This window comes from Protopterus annectens, chromosome 2.part1 (assembly GCF_019279795.1).
Source record: "Protopterus annectens isolate FY-2018-M chromosome 2.part1, PAN1.0, whole genome shotgun sequence".
In the NCBI taxonomy this organism is placed as follows: domain Eukaryota; kingdom Metazoa; phylum Chordata; order Ceratodontiformes; family Protopteridae; genus Protopterus; species Protopterus annectens.
This window is the reverse complement of record NC_056729.1, coordinates 1,446,551,772-1,446,575,722: the sequence shown is the minus strand read 5'-3', so window position 1 is coordinate 1,446,575,722 and position 23,951 is coordinate 1,446,551,772. Positions and strand designations below refer to the sequence as shown.

Sequence of the window (23,951 nt, the reverse complement as noted above, 5' to 3'; positions counted from 1 at the left end):
CTGGGCTACAGGATTTGAAATGAATTTAGACATAGTGAGGACTTAAGTTTAACTCTGGTGGATGCCAAAAAAGGCAATTACAAGAAAAGTGAAATCAAAATCTGATCTAACTATACCTGAAGTACTTGAATACTGTAACAGAAATAAAATAAGAGGAAGTGGGGTCTTTAGGAAAAAAATAGAAATTGTGGGAACAATACATGCAGAAAAAAAATGTTCTGGAAGAGGAATGAGGTTTAGGAGAATGCAAGAATTGAACAATTAATGTAACTTTGTTTAGCTTATATTACACATAAGAGATGCAAATTATAAAGTTTGTAAATGTGGTTTGATTACTTTTATATAAATGTAAGTTTGCCTATGTCACAAGTGATAATTTAATACAAGCGTTTAAAAAATTTATTTTAAACCTTCTTTCAAAACAGACATGCTATTCTGCTTTATTTCCTATGCAGTGCACTCATCTTGTCACACAGAATCATGCTTGATGAAATGTCAGCATGGGTGTTATCTACCTTTTAATAGCACCAACAGATCAAAAGTGCTTATACTGACATCCACTGCAGCACAGCTGGCACACAGAACTACTGCATACCAAGTTTTGATTTCCTGGATGACTGCCACAAACAGATAACTTTTCACCCCACCAGAACCTTCACTGTCTTGGTGTAACTGGATATTGTGCCATTTCTGTGTCATGCTGAAATTGTACTTTATATCAAAGCTTGCCACTGACTGAGGCAGCCTGATATCTTCCCTATAATGAAGTAATATAATCCAGTCAACTGCAGCAGCTGTATATTCACTAGTTTTTCTATGCAGTGTCAGTTTACACTTTCATCAAAACACACACTGGTTATGGAACTCAAAATGTTCTTGTTATGCACACTTGCATATAAATTAAGACTTACTACACTGTAGCAAGTTATTTCATAGGTACTTACCAGGCTACTGAGGTGTGAGGATCTTACAAAGCCTAGCCTTATATTCACATGGCAGTTTTTAGCCTTTATGTTTGTGTACAAAGAACTCTGAAACACGGAAAAGAAGGATATAGCAGGACATTCACATGTTGCCTCTATCCAAGAGGGACAAGGGTGCTAAACCGGGGGAGGGGGGTGAATTTGGAGTTCCCCTTCCATTCATCCAAATTACATCTCAATAGAGTAACATAATTACAGAATTCTCTGTGATACATACCTATCCCCTCCAACACTTTCAATCCATGTTCAATAAGAGCATGAGATCCCTTGAGCGAGTATTAATGCCAACACTGGACTTGTGAATGTGTAATGAATTTGAAGGGGTCTACTGAGACTTTATATGCCAGTCACAGATCACCTCTCAGTAGAGCCTGATGATACCAACAAGAGGGATGAGGCTTTGAGACAGTTCTGTATTATGCCCCTGATTATCTTAGTGAGGCAGCGCTGTGGTCATTCCATTTGTGACAAGTGTTTGGACAATTACAAACCAAAAGGGGCATTATACTCAATGATTGACCTAATGAGTGCACAATTCAGAAGAATGACTATGTCCCAGGACCAGGATGTCATGTATTTTTTTATATATGTTCTTAGATGAAAAAGGACTTCCTTACAATAGCGGTTACATGGTGATCACAGGACAGTTGACTCTTGACACAGGTTTCCAGATTCCTGGTTACAGGATCAATTTTCAGGGTTGTGTTGTGTTGTCAATGCGATAGTTATAAGAGGAGTCATGCCTGATAAAGGATATAATTATACCTTTCTTGGCAATTAGTTTTAGTCCATGGTTTTGACACCAGCTATTTGTTTAGGATATGTCCTCTTTGAGGTTCATGGTATTCAAGATGTTACTCTTGGTACAATTCATAAATAATTACTATACTGGTATGCATTAATTTATTAAATTGTTACGTACTACTTGCACATTATGCAGTCAGGTGCCTGTTTTCAGTTACAGCCTTGCAGTTATCAAAATAATGGCAACATAACAGGGCTGTTACCTTAAGGTTGGTAAAAAAACTGAAGACACCTGCAAAGTAATGTTAAACAGACATGAGCAAAGACAGAAAAAGAATTCAAAAATGATATGTCCAGATGGGGGTGGGAAGCTCAGCTTCATTTTACCTTTGCAGCTTGCCAGACTAGTCTAAGCAGACTCACTTCTTTCTTCAACTCCCTCAAATCCCACTACTTACAACCATGATTAAGTTTTTCACACCGTCTCTGGGTATCTTAATAATCAGCTGAGCTTCAATCATTCATCATTGCAATGGGTTTGATTATATGACTTCAGGAGAAAAATAAAAAAAAAAACAGACTATGATTAAGCAGGAAAAACAAATAGTTAGATTTATATTTTGGATTTTTTATTAAAACAAAAAAAAAATAGTTTTAATTAGCAATCTCAGTAGCTCAACTGGTATAGCATACTTTCCTTTGGTGCAGAAGACTGGATTCTATTCTCACATAAGGTATTTGGAATGATTTTCCAATACTGACACTACAGTGCAGCATAAGGGGCTGACTGCAGTACTGTGTGGGATATCCTATGGATGAAACATTAAACCAACACACTGTCTTCCTGAGCCGATGCTAGTTCAGGTGGACTGAAAAGATCTCATGGCACATATAGAAAACAGTAAGGATTCTCCAGATTTTTTATTACAAAATTGCCAATTTACATTCATATAAACCACAATCTCCGCACTATATACACACATCTCTATACGTATTTACCTATCTCATATTAACATAATATGCATTTATTTTTACACCATTCCTTTCATATGTTCAACATTTCAAATGTCGATCATATGGTCTCGGACATATGCATTTCGGCATTTTGAAGTGTCGAACATATAAATATATACATATATATACACACACACACACACATACATATATATATATATATATATATATATACACACACACACACACACACACACACACATATATATATATATATATATATATATATAAAGACATATACATACACACACAAACACACACACACATACATACACAGGTCAGGTGTATTTTTTTTTTTTTTGTATTAACAAAAGGAGTAGTTGATGGCCATAATTAATAAAGAGTTTAGGGCATTTATTTCAAAGGGAAAGAGAGCAAGAGTTTAGTGGGTAAGTTGATTTTCCCCAAGGAACAATGTGGTTTAGAATTACACGATTTGAAGGTATACTTTCGAGCTATGCAGTTAAAGCTCATATACATAACATACACAGATGGTTATAAATCAAAGTGGAAAGGGATGAGGATGATTGGGGGGGTTTGAAAAATAAGGAGAGAATGGGATTTTGGATGCAGGTCCTTAAGGAGAACAACCCTACATTATATTATATTTATACAGGAGCAGAAAGTATTCTTAGAACCATACCAATATAGGAATGGAAAAAAAAAGATTATTTTACCATTTTACCAGCAGAGATAACCGCAGGTAGTGGGTAGAGAAAACAGGCATGGAGAACTAGAATTTAATGGAGGAAAGCAACCAAGGCACTGTATTCAAGTTATTAGGGAGGGAAAGGTACTACCGTGTGATGAGATTACACAGAGGTTTGGACTGCAGTTTACACACTGCCTTACCTACAAGGAATTGATAACAGAGTATAGGCAAACAGAAAGAGATTGAGAGTAATGAGTGAAATGGTTAGCTGTGGTACAGTTCTTAGTTTACTGCAGAAGAGAAGTTGCTGTTAAAATGGATAATTATTAGGGTGTATAAAAGCACTGCATGATAACTATAAGAATCAAAGGAGGTTAGAAAAGACTGAAAAGAGAGACTGGAAAGGCAATTTACATTGGAACAATGGAAAGACATCTGCATAGCTACAATCGTGTAACTAAGTCCAGAAGATTTAGGATTTTTGAATGGAAGTGTTTTCATATGTACTTTTATACCCCAAGACGATTTCAGAGAAATTTTCCTAAGGCAGACTGCAAATACTGGACGTGCAATGAGAAAGACAAAGGTAAATGGGAATATGTTTTTAGGGGAATGTAAAGAGTTATCAGATTTTAAAGTTTCCCTACGCAGTACTTTGTCAGAACTCTTGAGGGGCAAGTGGTTGTGACTAAGGAAATGATTCTTTTGAACAGAGGTATATGATCTGAATTGCCTATAAATAGTAAAAGCTTTACCAAGATTAATTTTATTGGGTGTCAAAAGCAACTACTGGAGAATGAAAATCAAAATCAACTATAAATAAAGAATTCATTATTGTGCAGGATATATTGTGCAAGAAATAAAAGAACCAGAGTTGGGATCTTTACAAAAGGGAAGGTGCAAATTACAAAAAAAGTAAATGGAATTTGTTGAAACAATACAGGCAAAATAATGTACAGGATGAGGATGAATAATACGGAAATAATGTAAATATTACTATGGCCTCTTTTCTTTTTTTAGCAATGTTTTTGTATGTATGGCTCACATTAAAATATAATGATACAATAAACTTGTTTTAAAAAATAAAGAATATAAACCTCATACTGAAGTTTTCAAAAACAAATAATTCTACTGGGGACCAGACAGAAACTTAGCAGAATAAGTAACATTCTGACATTTCACAATCACAACACTCCCCTACAGAACATCCTCTCTTTCCAGTATCTTAGAATATGGCTACACCCTTCTCTGAGTTTCAGTGAACATCTAGACGACACTAAGAAAAACATTACTCCTCCCTATTTGGGGCCTCAAAAATATTCCCCTTTTCTCTCACTCCTCCAGATCAGCCACTTGAATATGGCCTTCTACCAGTAGTGTTTGTATCTTAAAAAAAAAAAAAAAAAAAAAAAAAAAAAACACTACCAGGATACAAACCATTTCAAACAAAATTTGTCAGTTTAACACCCAGTGTACCAGAGATGACCACCATTCCTTAACCTAGGAAAAAGTTAAATGGCTTCCACCTAAGCAAAGAGCTGACCTGCTCCTCAGCTCACAGTTGGTAAGACTTCTATACAACCATTCTCTCCCCCCTCTGTAACTTTAAACTAACAAGACAAATCCCTTTCTGTAACCTCTGAAACCACAACCATTCAGGGTCCATGGCTGTAAACACTTCAATACAGACACCATACCTCAGACAATTCATTTTCAATGTTAGCCCAGAAACTTGGTGAATATTAACCTCTTAATCTTAAAGACACTTCTTCTTGCCTTAAATTCCATGTTCTACTGAAAACCCATCTTAGAGCTCAAGCTAAATGTAGATGCATCCCATAAGGGCATGTGAGTTAACCACATCATCAGTTTACCTCATACCATCTCTCTCCTTTGCTTCTTGTCTATCCCTTTGGAATTCTATCATTAACTCAGTGATTAACTACAGCTACATTCATGTATATATTGTACATTTACTGTTTTCCTATTATTATTATATTTTGTATTTGTACGCGGACTAATTGTTTACACTGTATCTCTCATTCGCATAACCCAAGATGAGACTGAAACTGGTCAGATATGTTCTATCTCAGTCAACAAATTTTAGTAGGCAGCTGAAGGCATGGCCTCTCTTAGGAGGAGAAGGCACATATGGGCTCCTCCCTTGTAAACATACTTTTAAATACAAACTACAGTGGGTTCTAAATATATTAATGTTTAGCTTACACAACTGTCCGCAGATTTCATCCTGCTAGAAGCAGGCAATTCAGACTAAAGAAACTATACTGAAACTATATAACATTTAATATTTAGTGATGCTCAATTCCTTACTGAAAATCACCTGAAATAATACATTAACAAGTAGTGTCACATTCCTCAAATATTAAGCATTTTGTAGTTCAGTATTAAACTTTTCAGCATTGTTGCATTTTTGTCATCTGAGTTCAGTATTTTTTTCTTTTGTCAGCTGTGATTCAACAGAAAGTAGCAGTTGCAAATTAAGTTTATAATATAAACATTCTTCAAGAGAATATAAGTAAGAAAGCCAAAGAAATAGCTTTTTAGATAACATCTAAATCAAAATGTCTATTCTCTTTCCCATAATATGCCAGTAAAGAAATGAGTAAGACAGTGCCCACCCAACCTATTTAGGAGTGACATTAAGATACAAAAAAGTGACAGAAGACTAACAGGCAGGCCCAGGATACATTATCTAGCCATTAGCTCCTTCTGGAGGAAAACACACAGTTGCACTAGAAGTACCTTGTTGACCAAGAATTACCAAATCCAAAGAAAATATTCCACGTTTGGCTCCACTGCCTTGATAACTAGTGAAATGAGGTTAAAATTCCAAAATTGTAAGGATATTACTGGTCACAACTCTAGCAGACGTAAGGGTATGACTGGACACAAGTCTAACTGACTGCAGTTCTGAATCTGGAACAGGACAAATACTTAAGATTTTATTTTCAGAGTTCATTACAGAATATATGTGTGTGAATGAGAGGGAGGATACAGGAATGGTGAGGATGCAAGGAGTAGAGGTGGCAAAGGTGGATGAGTTTAAATACTTGGGGTCAATAGTTCAGAGTAACGGTGAGTGTGGAAGAGAGGTGAAGAAGAGAGTACAGGCAGGATGGAGTGGGTGGAGAAGAGTGTCAGGAGTGATTTGTGACAGACGAGTACCTGTAAGAGTGAAAGGAAAGGTCTACAAGAGGGTAGTGAGACCAGCTATGTTATATGGGTTGGAGACAGTGGCATTGACAAAAAGGCAGGAGTTTGTGCTGGATGTAGCAGAATTGAAGATGTTAAGATTTGCACTGGGTGTGACGAGGGTGGACAGGATTAGGAATAAGTATATTAGAGGGTCAGCCCAGGTTGGAAGGTTTGGAGACAAAGCCAGAGAGGCACGATTACGTTGTTTTGGACATGTGCTGAGGAGGGATGCTGAGTATATTGGGAAAAAGATGCTAAGGATGAAGCTACCAGGTAACAGGAAAAGAGGAAGGCCTAAGATAAGGTTTATGGATGTGGTGAGAGAGGACATGCAGGTGGTTGGTGTGACAGAACAAGATGCAGAGGACAGGAAGAAATGGAAACAGGTGATCTGCTGTGGTGACCCCTAATGGGAACAGCCGAAAGAAGATGATGATTTACAGTTTTGCCTTTATTACTTTAAGGCTAACTTTATTTGACTGCATGCAAAAATAAAAAGGTGGCAAATACACAATGGTATTGATTCTTTTCACATTACCAAATAGTTCACTCATTTTGTTCCAGTATGAGGTGTCCTCTGATGTTTGCCATAGCTGGAAGACCTGGTGGTTGCTGGGAAGGTGGTGTATGCTTTCTGTTACATGACCTAGCATCACTTGGCAAGCTGTGTTGAACAGAGCACTACTATGTTGTCCTGCGATTCCATTCTGACCCAAGCTTATACATGGAGCCAACAAGTTCAGGTTGAATTCCTGAAAAAAAATAAAATACATATACAAAAACATCAACAAAAATGGTTCAACATTTTCCATAAAAATGCCAAAGAATATACACCTGTTTCAATTTTCCTAAAATGTGCTCGAGTTTCTAAGGATAACATTGGTCTGTTACTTCTACATTCTAAGTCACAAGCATAACTAAAAAACTTTGATGACTGATTCACCAATTTATCATTGCATCAAATGGATAAACTTATAGTGCGGGTACTGTTGGATCATGTGGGAGAAACTTGTATGATGACCTCTTCCCCACTCCTGTTAAACTGATTTAAATAATATGTATACAATGATATACAGTTATTATACAATGATAAAGATAATATTTAAGAAATTACAATTGTTAACTTTTTAAATAATTCCACTCTATAAGACCAATTTATCTATCACAGAACATATGTGTAGGGATTTTATTTCTTTTCTGTTTCTCTTTACTGGTGCCAGTCTTTGAGAATGGCTTTACTAAGTGCTGCAAAATAAATAAATTAATTAATTAAATAAATAAATAAAGGCCTGCGTAAGTGGTAATAGCAACTGTAAAACTGAGATAGGGCTAACAAGGGAGCCTAGAGGCTTGTATCAATAGGTGGAGTTAGGTCAGCTAGGCACCTTTAAGCAAATGTTAGCTAAGGCAATTAAGCAGAGATAGCAGCAACCGAAGTCACTGAAAAAAGGCAGTAATGTTGGTGTCAAGAGGACTCAAAGTTTGATAAACAGGAACTACAGGAAGAGGTAGAGGAGCACCAGTCATTGGCTAATTTGTGTTTTGAGTTCAGAAGCCAATTGTCATGCCAGTGTGGTATACCAGGCAGGAATGTTCATCTCCTGATGCAGTATCATTTGAGATTGCTTTTTTTTAAAGCCTGAAGGTCACTGGTTGCCTACTATTATGCACAAGCCCACACTACCAGACTTATTTACACAAAAGCATTTTGTGCCTAAAAGACTGATATCTTAAGTTTGCTACAGTTTTGTCCTGTGCTACAAGTTTGCTGGCTATTTCCATTTATATTCCAAGGCAGAAAACATATACCACCTGTATGCTGAAGATCTGACAAAAGACAGTCCTTCAGTTTTGTTATGGCTAAATATAACCTTACTCCTGCATATTTACTGGAAATTTAATGAAAGAGACTTTAGTTTATTACTATTAATTTAAAAGTTTCAACTGTTCACCAGGATAAAAACCCTCAATGAGAAAGATAATGGTCATGTATTTCACCTCAATAGTGTGAAGCCTAAGAAAGACAGAGGCAGAACATCTACATGTGGCAATCACTCACTGGTGCAATCACTCACTGGTGCAATTCCTGGAGTAGACAGAGATAGAAACAAAAATGTGACCCTTTTTATTTGACTGGAATCCCTTAACACAAGACATGATGTAGAGAAAGAACAGTTTACTATTTTTGCTATTGCTACTATTTACTACTGTGAGACCTGAGAAAAGTACAGTTGTGTACACTTATCATAAATGTAGATGTTCGAGTGTATTCACTGTTGCAATCATTACATTTGGATAATCTGCTGGCAGGCTGCCCTCAGTCGGCCTAAATAACAAAGTCTTGGGTCCTGCGTCTGTTGCTGTCTCCTCTTCCAATTTGTAAATAAAGTAGGACAGCAGTGACCCACACCCATCCCAGAACAGAATATTTAAATGCCATGCTTTTAATGCTGGTTGATGAGAGCACTTATGTTAAGTTGAATACTGGAGAACTTACAAGGTTAACCAATAGAATATTTGAGAGAGTGGAGAGTTTACTTATGGATGGTGTGATAGACAGAAAGCTGTATGAGTACTTCCTGGTTGAGCATGCAGTAGTACCTAAAATTTATGGACTTCCCAAAGTACATAAGGATAGACTGCATCCACCTATGAGTCCCATAGTGTCTGGTAGGGGATGGGCCACTGAGCTGCTATCCATTTTTCTAGAGAAACAACTTCGTCCAGTGGTCAATGAGATAGGGAATATCCTTAAAGACTCTGGGGATTTCCTGAGTAAATTGAGCAATTGGTCTGCTACAGGGTTTAGAGAAGAGGCCTTATTGGTCACGTTGGATGTTGCTTCATTGTTTACCTGCATTCCCAATGATGCAGGCATTGACTATGTTCGGATGCATTTAGGGAAGAGTTCCACCTTCAATAGTGATAAGATCTACTTGGTTTGCACTCTATTGGGAGCTGATTTTAGAACACAATGTGTTTATTTTTGAGAACAAACACTATTTACAAAAAAAACAGGTGTAGCTATGGGCACAGTGTGTGCCAACAGCTACGCCAATATGGTATTAACTGAATGGGAGATGCAGAATGTTCTTTCTGATAACAGGTTCAAGGAATCTGTACTCTACTATGGTCGTTATTTGGATGACGACTTCTTTCTATGGAGAGACACATTAGAAAGCCATGACCAGTTTGTGTCCTACTTAAATAGTACAACCAACTTTCTCAGATTTACTTATGAATGGGCCACAGAGTCTATCCCTTTTCTAGATGTCACGGTGATTAAGACACTAAATGGTATACATACGAGACAATATGTTAAGCCCTGCAAGACTAATAACACAGTACACTCACGCAGTATGCATCCAAAACATGTTAAACAGAATGTCCTCAAAGGTCAGTTTTTAGGACAGCCAGACTAAGTAGAAGAGACAATGACATGTATGACTCCTTTGACACACTTGCCTTGAATTTAATGAAAAGAGGGTACAGTGACCTAGATATAACAACTGCACGGAATGATGCAGTTATACTAAGGAACACACGCACTAGACCATACTTTAGTGGCTTAAGTAAGGATCTTGTCCCTGTTACCAGTAGCTCTATTCAACCTGCACATATGAACCTTACATATTCCAGGGATTCAGGGTCTGTCTGTGAAATTGTCAAGAAACACTGGAAGATTTTGGCTTCAGATGACAACTGTAAGAGACTGCTGGGTGAAACCCCCTCCTTTTGTTTCAAAAATCGTCCATCATTAAAAAAAAAATGCTGTGTTATAAACCCCTATCTGATCCTGAGGAGGGGACAGTTAGTCAGAGAGTAGGGACCTTTCCCTGTCGTCACTGTAATGTCTGTAGATATATTGATAAGGATGATCATTTTGTACATCCAGAAACAGGAGACATTTAATATGCGGTTTTATGCAGACTGTAGTACCAAAAATGTTGTTTATTGTGCTTCTTGTGTTATCTGCAAGAGAACATGTGTATGCTGTCAATAGAAAAGATGATAGGAATGCACTGTCCAAACATGTCTTGTCAACAAGTTGTGAACACTGGTTCAAGTTTTGGGTGCTAGAAATATACACACAATCTGAGAGGTGGTGACATAAAAACAAGAACTGAATGCACAGAAATAAAATGGATGCATTTGTTAAGGGCTGATACAGGCAAGGGGTTAAATGAAATCATCCCCATTAAGCCATAGTTAAAATCACGTGACCTCAAACATCGAGTTATATAAGTGCAGTGTTAATTGATGTAAGAATGGATCTGACAAAGTACCTTTGAGTATGAAAGCGCTCATCCTGTTTGTTTTACTAGTATTTTTGTGAACACTAAGTATTTTTATTAAATGTTTTGGCTTTTACTCTCTGCCTAGCCAGTTCTATTTTTTACTTTTATTCAGTCATTTGTATTTTGCTGGTTGCTCTTTTTATATTTTGTGGACTTCCATAAAATAAGCCCCTTGATAGGCTAGTTATGTAACAGATGTGATGGTTCATTTTTCCGTAAAGTTGAACAGTCTAATGGAGAGTGGAAAGAAACTGTTTTCCACACCTTGGCAATACAAAAACACACAAATAAATAAATAAATAATGAAGAGGGCTCGAGGGAGAGGACGGTTACTGCAACAGTGATTTATTAGAACTACTGTTAAAGGTAAATTTACTTACACAATTGCATTATGCTCAATATTACCTCACTGCTGCAGTAACCTAGGCTATTCGGGTGAATTAGGTTTACCAACGAGCGATCAAATCACACTCCAAAGAATCACTGGTTTACAAAAAAAAAAAAAAAAAAACTGAAACCAGTAATTCAAAAGCATTAAAAAAAAGGTAATATTTTTTGCTGGGGAGCAAGCCCCTCTGCACTCCCACATGTCTCCCATTAAGTTATCAACTAGATGTTAATATCACAGTGGGAAAATCTCCAAAAAGAACACTGCTGCGTCACAGAATACAACGCCTTGAAGTGAAAACAATCACGCCATTAAATTTTCAATCTACAGCCTCTTGTTCACCAATGCTTCAACCACCTGCAACTATACTATATAACCATAGCTTAGAAATAAAAAAGGGAGGAGGAGGAAATGAATTAAGAATCTAGCAGCACTTGGAGAATGGTCCTAGCAAAACCTGTCTTGGACCTTGAAAATAAATCCAACCTGTAATGCTTTCTAAACGTATGCTCAGAAGACCGAAGTACTGCATCTAGAATACTTCTAAAATCCATCCCTTTCCAGAAAGCAACAGAAGCCAAAGCCTTGATGAAGTGGACTGTAAACCAGCCTGCAAGTGAATTGTTATGATGAGAATAACAAAAAGAAATGGAATAAGGCAACCATTCAGAAATTGCCTGCTTTGACACTGGTTATCCTTTTCTCTTAACACGAGAAAGAGAGAGAACTGGCCTTTCTGAAGGACTGAGTTTTGTCTATGTAGTATTTAAGCTGCCTGCTGACAAACACAGTACGAAAAATTCTTTCTCCCTTGTTTTTGGGTTCTGGAAAAAAGACGGAAAGGAAGAGACTGGATCAAAGTAAATGCTGAAACCACTTTAGACATAAAAGAAGGATTAGTTCTTAAAGAAACCTTGTCCTTGTGGAAAATTAGGTAGGGTTAACTCACCACAAGAGCACGTAACTCAGATACTCTTCTAGATGAAGTGAGAGCAATAAATAAAACAGTTTTCACCATTAAGTCCCTCAGTTTGGCCTAATGGGTTGGTTCAAAGGGAAAAAGAGTAAACTACTCAAGCAGAAAATTCATATTCCAAGGAGAAGCCACCTATTTTCTACGTGGACAGATATATATCCTTTTCAAAAAACTGCTTGACTTACGAATAAGAATAAAGGGTGATGATCCAAGGGCAGATCTGTCAATCAGAAATGGATGACAGGATGAATATTGATAGAAGAGTAAGAAAGGCCAGAAGACAACACACAAACAGTCATAAATGGGTCCTAGTCCTTCAGATGGCACAAACTAGAATATATTTTCCAGTGTGACACACATGATTTTCTAGTAACGGGATTTTTAACCTCATTCAGTACCTACTGCACATCCTCAAAAAAAGGTGCCTAAAAGGTATCAGAATTTTATCATCAAGCAGTCAACTGAGAGAGATTTCAAGTTGGGGTTTAGCAAACAATCCCTGTCTTTTATGAATAAATCCACTTGGTGGAGAAGCTGGTGGCAATTGCCTTTGGCGAGTTCCAGAAGATGGGAGAAAGAGTCACCATCACTATCTTTAGGGGGTCCTTCTCAACCTTTAAAAGAACCCTGGATATCAATGGAAAAGGAGGAAAAGCATAAAGTAACATTCCCATCCATAGTAATGACAAAGCATCTAAGTTCCAGGCCTCTTTGAAAAGAATCCCAGAGCAGAATTTCTTTAACTGTCTGTTCTGCGAGGAGGCAAACAGATCTACTTGAGGTGCTCTCCACAGTTGGATCAACTCCTGGAAGACTCCTGAGGTCTGTCCTATTCCTGCTTAGCTTAAATGTTTCCATCTGACAGAATGTATGAAGTCCGAATAGTCAAACTGAGCCAAATTACTACCTCTCAGACTGTCAAAGCAAATCTGCAAAGAGAGTGCAATCAGATATCTTCGTCTGTTTACCTTCCACATCAATGTGATGTTGTTTGTGAAAACTTGCACAGGTCCTGGAGTACAGAGATGATTCAGTGGCTTGAAGAGGCAAAATATTCATTCTAATTTTACAAACACTGTGATATGAGATGATTTCCTTTTCTTTTTTGGAGCCTCCTTGATACTGCTTTTTAAAATCCTGTTTGCTGGCACTTTGCTGCTTAAATTGCTTTTTGATAAAGGGAGCTGAGGTGGAAGAGAAGTTTTTATTTGCCTTAAAAAAGGGGTGGATGATTTGGGTAACTCCTTGAATCAACTCTTCCCCTCTCATCAAATCTCTTAAGCACTTCAGCTGCAGGGCATCCAGACAAATCTTCCTTGTCCAGTGAAGAATTTAAAATTTCAGTTTTAACATCCTCACAACTAGTTTGCAAACATAACGAAGCAAATCTCATAAATGGCCCAGATGCAGCAGCCCCGGAAACAATCTTGGCAGCATCAATTTAAGGGATGTTTAATTATGTGAGAAGCAGATACTAAGAGGCATTCAAAAAATTGCGCACCTCAAAAGAGGGAAGGTTAACAGTTAACCTTTTTCATGTTCTCAAAAGATAGACGTAAAAGGTTTAGCACTCAAGCCTGGCAGTATTAAAACTCTGACTGTTAACATTGCAGACGAATAAATTTTCTAACTAAATTTGTCAAAAGCATTACCATCCTTGTCAAAGGGAATATGGCTAAAAGTAATACTTTTGGTTGCAGCAATCACTGTGCAAGGTCTGTTTCAGTGATAGAAAACAAGTACTTGTGGATCTGAGGAACCTCTGCATGACATATCAGACTTCCGAGGGGCAGGACAACGACTGTCAGGCAAACTAAAAAATGTCAGGAAAGTATTCTCTAAAGCAGATAAAAGTGAGGACTAGCTGCAGACTGAGGATTATCTAACTATGATAAATAATTTGCTGAGAAATATGAATTTTATTCTGATCCCACTGGAACACTTCTTTTTCTGAAACTTTATCTAAAATGAAAGAGAAGTCTTCTTGGGGGGGGGATCTTACAAATAATTTCCTCAAAATCACAACATTCCGGTTATGAAAAAAATACTGAAGTACAACATTCTTTTGGCACTCCCTGCACTTCTGAATGAAAATCAGAGTCAGAAAGAGTGGTTGTACATGTTATACCATAAGACAGGGGAAAACAATGAGTGGTCCAATGACAAAAATCTGGCCACAGCAGATTCACCCATTGGCAGCTGATGCAAATCCAGAGCCAGCCTGACACCCAAAGTTTCCCTTTCAACTTTCTTCTTCTTGTGGATGAGAGAAGAAAGGAAAGACGGACCAAGGAGACCAGAGACAGAAGACTGTGGGAGGCTTCACAGGTCCAGCTGCAAAGGAAGCCTCAAAGATGGTTAGCACAGTCTGTAAGAACTGGTAAACTTAGTTACAGATAAAAAGGTGGTTATGAGGTGTTAAAAAAAATCAAATCCCAAAACACCAAATCATGCCCCTAACACACATAATCTATACAAGTACATACACATTTGTGTAAAATCTTACCCTAGCAAATGTCCTCCTTTCACTGTTGTAGTATTCATGACAATAGGAATTCCCTGCCAAGGGTGGCCTGACATCCGGCCAGTATACTAAAGCCTTTAGGTTGCTTTAAGGTATGTCATACGTCACACATATGCTTCTTTTGTAGTGTACAGCATAAAGGTGATGTCCAGACATACCACCCTCAAAACTGAGAGCCCCAGTAGGGACATCAGTCCAAAGAGTATAGAGGAAATTGGTATATAAAGAATAGAGAAGGGCCAGGGCAGAGGAAGGGTGTCAATACTGCAGCAGTGAAGAGAAGGACATTTCATCTACATTTATGGTAAGATTTTACATAACTGCACTATGTCCTCCATTTCATTGTTGCAGTATGCAGTACAACAGGGAGACTGCCAAAGCTCAGATGGAAGAGAGGGAGGAGGATGGACCAGCACAGCTCTCTAGGAAGACATGAAGGATAACCCTAGCAAGGAATATGGCAAAGATAGTGAGCAGCTATCAGCATAAAAAAAATTGCTCTGCTTCTTTCCAGTTATTCTGACAGGAATACATTTGTTACAGTTTGGAGAAATAATTCCTACGTTTAATTTTGTCTATCAAAATTAATTATGTAATTATATCCAGAAGAAAAATCAAGTTTTTGTGATTTTTCTACATCACTGTCCTGTCAGAATTTTTTTTAGTCAGATCTAGTCATGAGCCGCTCAATTTCTTCTCAGGAGAGTTTAATGTAGAAGGAATTACAATCTATTCTTACAAGTATTCAGGATCTTTCAGTTAAACTGGAGAGCAAATTGTATGGTATAAAAGAAAACTAAAAAAAAAGAGTTATGTACTTGGCATCTTTATTATCCTATGTCACTATTCATCACTCTTGGGTCTTTGATCCAACATCGAATCTGAGCTGGCGACTTTATAGACAGCTTCTAGGCTCGAGCTCCTCCCATTCCCATGAGCCCTTGCTGCCCTCTAACCCCTCACATAGAGTTTGCCCTAAGCTAGAAAGCAGTGAAGGAAGACCTTGACCACCAGATAGGGCATCTCCACATCCTCTAGATCCCACAGGATGGGGGAAGGAGGGAGGGATAGTGATGAATAGTGACATAGGATAACACAGATGTCAAGTTATGGTAAGTACATAATTCTTTATCTGATGTCATCCTTGTCACTATTCCACACTCCTGGGTTAGAGTCCCCAGCTACCCTGAATCCTGGGCGGCCTCATGGAAGGACATGCCAAAGAACTGTCGAGCCAAAGGAAGCCCTGTCCCTGGAGATAATGTCAAGCTTTTAGTGACTGACAAAAGTGTGAGGAGGTCACTGCTGCACAAATGTCATCTATGGAATGATGGAAAAGGCAGGCAGCTGACATACCCACTGACTTAGTGGAATGAGCTCTGATTGGACGAGGTAAGGATAAGCCTTTGGATGACTAGGCAAAGGAAATACACGTCGAAATCCAATGGGAAATCCTTTGTTCTATCCAAGTAGAATAATAACTGACTATGCACATCTAGCATATGCAAGAGATATTCCCCTTTATTAGCAAAATTTGGGAAGAAAACTGGCAACTGAATTGACTACTTCCAATTTGCTTCTGTGGCAACCTTAGGCATGAATGAAGGGTTAGTTCGCAGAGCCACTCTGTCTTTATGAAAAACATAAAAGGCAGTTTGATAGAAAGAACCTGCAATTCTGAATCTCTTTTAGCTGAAGTTAGAGCTACTAGAAAAGCCGTCTTCCATGACAAGAACTTGATATCACATGTGGCAGTAGGCTCAAATGGAGTCTGTGTGAGAGATTGCAGCAGAAAGGAAAGGTGCCAAGGTGGGAAAGGATCCTTGATAGGAGGTTGGAGCAGAAAACCCCCTTTCAAAAATGCCTTACACAAGCAAGAGGAAAAGGTAGGTTCCTTGCAAACATGAAAGTTGGAGATAGCTGCCAACTGGACTTTTATAGTAGAAAAACTAGCGACAGCTTGAAAGAGCAAAGACAAGAAGAGCAAGACAGATGAAATGGGAACCATAGCAGGATCCAGACTGTGCTGCTTAGCCCAAATAGAGATCCTTTTCCACTTACTGGAATAAACCTTTCTAGTGGAAGCCTTCTGAGAGGCCAGAATAATGTTCTTGACAGGAGAAGCCAGCCTGGACTGTTTCAATATTATCAGTAGTGGACAAAACATGTCGTCAGACGAAGCATCTGGAGGTTGGAAATCAGAAGCTGAGTGGGAGTGGAAATCAGATCCGGAATGGGATCTAGTACCCAAAGAGGGCACTTCAAATGAGACCGTAGAAGGGGGAACCACACCTGCCGAGGCTAAAAGGGGGCGATGAGCTTTCTGAAGTACTCTGGGAATGAGAGGTAAAGAAGGATAGGCATAAAAGAGACCCACAGCGAATCATGATCCAGACCGTCCCTGGGGGGATGTCCCATCTGGGGGAATCAGGGCAAAATACCGGCTGCATTTGTGGTTGAGAGGGGAAGCAAATAGTTTGATGATTGGTTGACCCCAGCGAAGGAAGATCTCTTCCACCACCGAAGGATTCAAGGACCATTCATGAGGACTCAGGATTGCCCTGCTGAGTCTGTCCGCTAGTAAGCTGGACTCTCTGAGATCGTTGCAACGAGAAAGCATACTGAGGACATCACCCTTTCCCACACCCTCATGGCCTTGCGATAAAGCAGATACGAATGTGTGCTCCCCTGCTTGTTGATGTACCACACAAACAGCCATACTGTCTCTGTGTGATCTGCAATGGTACCTGGAGGGGAGGCAGGCCTGAGAGGCTTGCAACATGAGGAGGACCGCCCTCATCTCCAGAACACTGATAATGCAGTTTGGTCTCTGCGGCGGACCACATGCCTTGGACATCTTTCCCTGAAAATGCCCCCCCACACCAGCAGGGAAGCATCTGAAGTCAGTGTGGTGCTGGGGCAAGGAAGAGAGAATGTTCTGCCTGCGAGAAGTTCGGGAAACTGGATCCACCAAAGGAGATGATGCCTGCACACTGGAGTGAGACGGATCGGGGTTGCCATCGGATGACACAGAGAAGATCACTGAACCCCTAGAGTCCACTGCAGAACTCTCACATAGAACCTGGCTAACATCATTAGATAAGATCGCGGCCATGGACCCTAAGGCCCTGACAATAAGGTGAGCCTGAGGATGAGTCTGATCTAGAAGGCATTGGACATGGGTTCTGATAAAATGTTTGTGACTGAGAGGTAGCGCTGCAAACTCTGACACAGTGTCCAACTGGATCCTAATGAATTCCAAATTTTGGGATGGAATCAAGTTCGATTTGGGGAGATTTACTGTAATCCCTAACTGGTCAAATAGTTGGAGTAGGTACTGAGAGGCAGTGACCAGACAATACTTTGTGGGAGCTGTGAAAAGCCAATCATTGAGGTACGGAAACACCTGGAATCCCTGCAGTCTCAGTTGAGCTTTGATCACTGCCATGCACTTGCTGAACACCCAGGGGGCTGTGGTGAGGCCAAAGGGCAGGCTCCTAAACTGGTAGTGACTAACCCCTACTCGAAAGTGGAGATGTCTCCTGGACTAATTGTCTATTTTTATATCATAGTACACATGCTGGAGATCCATGGAGCACATCCAATCATCCTTGTGCAGCAGAGGCACGAGGGGCTAGACAGTGACCATCTGGAACTTGACTTCCTGACAGACAGATTGAGATTGCTGAAGTTCAGGATTGGACGTAGGTCCCCCATCTTCTTTGGCACCAAAAAGAAGCAAGAGTGAATTCCGGACTCTTGTTGTCCTTGAGGGACCTCTTGGATGTCTCTCTTTTGAAGTAGCTTGAGCACTTCTTCCTGAGCTAGTTCCCTCTGATGGGGTGGTGCATTGGGGAGCTATCTCCTGACAGGGTGAGGTGACTGAGAAAGGAGAATAGAGTAACCTCTGTAAATGATGTTTAGCACCCAACGATCTTTTGTAATACTTGCCCAGGCCAAACAGTGCAGAGAAAAACAATCCCCGACTGCCTCCAGGAAAGGACAGTCAGGCAGCACTTCAGAAGCATTGTTGGGGCTTCTCAGAGGAGGGTTCCCTGAAGCCCTGATTTTGTGGACCCCCTCTGCCCCTGGCGTATCAGTCATGGTGCAGTCAAAGGGATATGCAAAACAAAGAACCGGCAGAACAAGCATGTGTCAAAACTGGAAAAGGACAACCGACAAACGTACACCAAACACTAAACAACTACAAGGCTATCTAGTACAAAAACACCACCAAACAGCAGAAACAATGGCCATTATAAAACAGGATGCCAAAAACACACACACACAGGCTAACAAATGAGAGGGGAGTAACAAAAATTACAGGTACTAAGAGCTACACTAAACACTAACAAGAAAACGCTAAATTACAAGACGAACTACTGACAAAAGATTTGAAATAAAGCCACTTATCCCCACTGGAGACTCAAGCCAAAACATGTGTGTCTGAAGCTTAGTGTGGCAAATAAGATCTGGAGGGTTAGAGGGCAGCAAGGGATCATAGGAGTGGAAGGAGCTCGAGCCTATAAGCTGTCTATAAAGTTGCCGGCTCAGCTTTGATGTCGGATCCTCCTAGACCCAAAAGTGAAGAATAGTGACACGCATAACATCAGATCAACTGGATTTATAAAATGAAATTATTAAGAAACAATCAATTCAGACTTCAACTACAGAAGAAGCTGGATGAAAGGCTGACTGAAAATGAAAACCATATTGAATTTATCCTAAAACAAAATACCTTATGTCTGGAAAAGGTAGAAGATCTAGAAAGTAGATCTGGAAGGAAAAATATCAGAACTTATGGAATGCCAGAGAAAGGAAGAGACAGCATGATATAATTCCTAAACAACTGGTTAACAAAAACTTTAGATCTACCAGAATCACTTTCTTTTGGCATAGAGAGCGCCCATAGGTCTATTTCAAATTATTTTTAAAAAAATCCACCCACTTCAAGATCTATAATTGTTAAATTCCTTTCAACTCAAGATCAGATTTGACTATTCTCGCTTGCTGATTTCTAAAAAAAAAAAAAAAGATTTAATTTAATTAGCTAAAAAGTAAAGTCACACATCAATCTCACCTTACTTTAACAGCAAAATTAATTTCTTCTTTTCTTCCTGAAAAACAAAAAAAAACCTTTTAATGCTTAAAAAAACTTTTTTTTTTTTTCAGAAAGAATTAACATTTGGACAAAGCTAAAGAAATTGACTGGTCCTTACCTAGTTTAGAGAGACAAACAACTAAATATGGATTGGCAACTAAAGAAAAAAACAGTAAAATGTTTAAAGAAAAAAGTGATGACAAAGTTTTATTTTCTGTTTGTATTGTTGTCTTTGTAGCTCTGAAACACTGATTTTATCTTCTTTTGGGGAAAACACAAACCACACAGTAAAACCTTTTCATTTATCTGAATGTACCATTTAACAATAACGATAGCTATTTATTTTAAACAACTTGTTTCAGCTTCAGTAATGGTTTTTGATTATTATTTTTATCATAAAATCAGATGGTTGTTACTATTTAAATGAGATGCTTTACTGTGTTAGTTCTGCCTTTATATCTTATTCTCAAAATCTGCATTGTTTTGTAGGAAGCCTGTAAATGTTACTTATTTATTATCTTACTGATATAGTTGGTGGGTTGTACTGTGTTTAAATATTTTCCCACTTTGTTATCTTGTTTGACTAAAAAATATAGTCTAAATTCAAAAGCAAAAATGAAAAAATAAGTAATAAATAAACTTATTTTATCTTCTTTTTCTTTTTTGGCAAAAAAAAAAAAAAATTTTTTTTTTTTTTTAATACAGTGAAGTTTTAAACAAGTAAAAAGTACAGTGCATCTGCAGTCATAACAACTGTCCTGTGTTGTGTCTCAGGGGCAGCCTTCGATTGCCGGATTCCAAAGTCGGGTCGGCTTCGGCTGATGTCGCACTTCACCCGGCGTCATCCCTGTGTTTCTTGCCCCCCCCAGATGTTGCCCTCTTGGGGAAGCTAAACTTTGGGTAAATGCCAATGTTACATCTACATTTATGGTAGGTACAAAACTGTACTATGTCTGTATGCACGGAGGTCAAGTAGCCGCCCTCAATATGTCCTTTGTTGCTCCCCTTGTAAGAAGGAAGATTAGGGGAAGGGTTGTACTGCCATTAGGCCTGAAGTCCAGAACCCTTCTTGCTGATTGGTTATTGCAGTAGGAAAGCAGTTTTCCACGATGCTGCTGCAGGTCTGCTGTTGCTGCTGGTTCAAAAGGTGCGGTGTCAACTTTTCCAGCACAAAGTTCAAATCATCCCTCTGAGGAACTGCTGAGTAAAAGGATTGAAAAAGACAGGTGGATCAAAGCTGTATTCTGCTGAAATAGCTGATGCATGTATCTTGATGGAGGATGATTGAGAGGAAGCGAATAGATCTATCATCAAATGTCCTGCTTTGAGGAATGGTCTGAATTTTTACTGGACTGCCAGCATTTCTTTGTGCCCCCCCATCCTAGGTCTGAGGCGTCTGTTGTGATGGTTTGGCTTGCTTGATAGTTGAAAAAGGGTAGGCCTGGATTGACTGGCATGCTTGAGCCCACCATAGGAACTCCAGTTAGGAATGCCATTTGTTTTACTCCATTCCCGCGCCCAAGAATGTCCTTGTTTGGGATGGTATCAGCCTTGACTTTTAAATTAAATGTTGTGTGTGTGCTTGCTTAAAGCAATGACCCTTTGTAAATTCTGTTGTCAGCAGCTTTTTTGTTGTCCCCTGTAGCAGGATTTGGAGGCAGTTTGGCATTTCCTCTTTTGACTGGTAAAGTGTGGAAGTGGAGGTATCCTTGGTCTATGGTTTTGCAGAATCACTTGTCTTTTGTGATATAGTGCCAGGTGTAAAAAAAACTGCTGGCCTTATCATAGGGCATCTAATAACTTAGCTTAACATGATCCGGGTAAGACCTGTTCCTTCAGCCATGCATGTCTTCTTATCACATCAGCATAAACTCTTTGGTATTGTATCATGTGAAACTGACAATTTAAAGCTCTGGTGATAGTGTCTGTCTGAACCCTAAATCTGTCTGGTGTTTGAGGGGCTGGAGAGGTAAGGAATCTGGTGCAGTGCAGACATCATTAAATGCATTGTCCACAACAGCCTGTTCCCCCATTGAAATTGTTCTCGCATGGCATGTAAGGTGGAGATTTCTTCTGGTGGAGAAGCAGCAGAATGGATTTTTTCAGCATCTAGTCTCTTCTAATTTGAGAAATGAGCCTCTGGCTGGTCTGTGTATCAGAGTCCTCAGCGGAGCATTTTGTGAACTAGAAGTGGGCCCTAGGGGGGGGCTTAACAGGCACTGATTAGTAGATTTGCTGCTTTTAGCCCTGGCAAAGGCCTTAATAGACATGGCTGCAGGCTGAAACCGCCCCCATGATGTCGGTTCTTTCTTTTCGTTTTTAACAATCTGGGTAGGAGGATCCCTGATTAAATTACTTTGAAGTTAATGGTAAATGGTCAATATAGTTTGATAATGTTTACACAGGTATTTTATGTAGGTTTATTTTAATATCTATAAAGAATAGTTTAGATAGTCTAATGATTTATTATAAATCATTAGTCTGATACTAAGAGTATCTTTCTCTCCTTTATAACAAAGAGACACCTGATGTATTTCTTTAAATATTAATGTTTTTGCATACAGACATTTTAATTTGAGCATGTTTAGTTTTTTTAAGTTTAATATGACTAAGGATGCTCTAATAATAATATAATAAATGTTATGATGAGACAATTTAATGTTTTAGATTATTATTCATAAAATGATATTCGAAGTAGGAAATATAATGTCTTCTTAGGTATTTTATGTAGAACTGTTTGTATATCTATTAGAAATAGTTTTGTTTAAAGTTTTATTACAGGCTATTAGTCTGATAAGTTAATAGTATCTTTTGTTATTTTCAAATTCTTTATGGTGTGAGGAGGTATTTTATAATAATATTTATGAGTGGCTTAGATTTAAGTTTAATATGTCTAATGAAGTGAAAGGCAATAAAATCAGAAAAAAAAGAGAATATGCTATTATAGGATCATAGGAGGTTACTAAGCTAATGGTTCTAAGCCCCTTACAAGCCTAGTCAAGTTCAACCCTTGTCCCCATGAGTGTCTGCCTGAGGCAGTTACTGGTATCAGTAACTATTGCCCCTGTCCAAGAGGGTCACAGGTGGAACCCCCAGGGTGAATTTCCGGCTACCCATCCAATTGTCCAATTTATGCTTAAATAAGGTCAATGAGGGGCTCTGTTTAACATGAATTGGAAACTTGTTCCAAAGGTGAGGTATCCTTCTGGCAAACAAATCAGTCCTTCCAGCATGTTCTGCTGATGTTGCATACCAAGTTAAGGTCCTTAGAACGAGTGACCCCGTGTGCAATAAGACTTGCAAATGTGCAGCTTTCCCATTAAGGCAGGGTCAGAGACAGCTTAATATGCGAGGCACTAGTCTCCTCTGAGAAGTCTGTATGACACAGAGCAAACTTGCAGTGATTTCAGTCTGTCCACATGACAGGTGCTGAAGACCCTGAATTTTCTTTGTAAGGAACCTTTGTGGTTTCTCCAGTTACTGCAGGTGCTTGGAAAGGTACATACAAAAGGGGGCATTATACTCTTATTATTGTTCTAATGAGGGAGGAGTACAGGGAGTTATAAACCCCTTTTTCTCCAGGCAATGATATAGTAAATGTTGCAATGAAATAATTAAATGTTCTAGATTATTATTCATAAGATAAATATAACATAATTTGGTATGACTAATAGGTTTAATATGGAACCTATTATTAGTATTTAAGTTTTAACACACTGAAAGGTGTATATGTACCAAAAAGAAGTAATGTGACAATGTTAATAAATGATTAGTATGTATTTATGAGTTTTGTGCTATTAACAGGGATGCACTATGTGTTAATGATGTTATAGAATTCATATTTAGTTGATTTATATAATAGAATAGAACTGATATAATATTTTAAATAGCAAAAGAAATGCTATATTGAAGTCTATCTTTAAACATTTCGAGACATGCAGTATGAGGGTGCTTTATCTTGTAGTATACATTGATATTTAGAAGTGGTAGCAATAGACTAAGATTGGGTAATGCAATGGAGAGGGGTTGTGAGTGGTTTGTATAATTACTTCATC

General features: G+C 38.6%; 1 protein-coding gene across 4 annotated transcripts in view; it reads right to left on the bottom strand.

Annotated features, from left to right (window-relative positions):
• HTT (huntingtin) overlaps window positions 1-23,951 on the bottom strand; it is a 4,811,037-nt gene that overhangs the window by 1,138,684 nt on the left and 3,648,402 nt on the right. For all 4 annotated transcript variants that reach the window (XM_044062924.1, XM_044062926.1, XM_044062925.1 and 1 more), the window contains one exon: window positions 7,148-7,361. In XM_044062924.1, coding sequence (XP_043918859.1) covers window positions 7,148-7,361 — 214 coding nt within the window. The remainder of the gene's footprint in view (window positions 1-7,147; window positions 7,362-23,951) is intronic.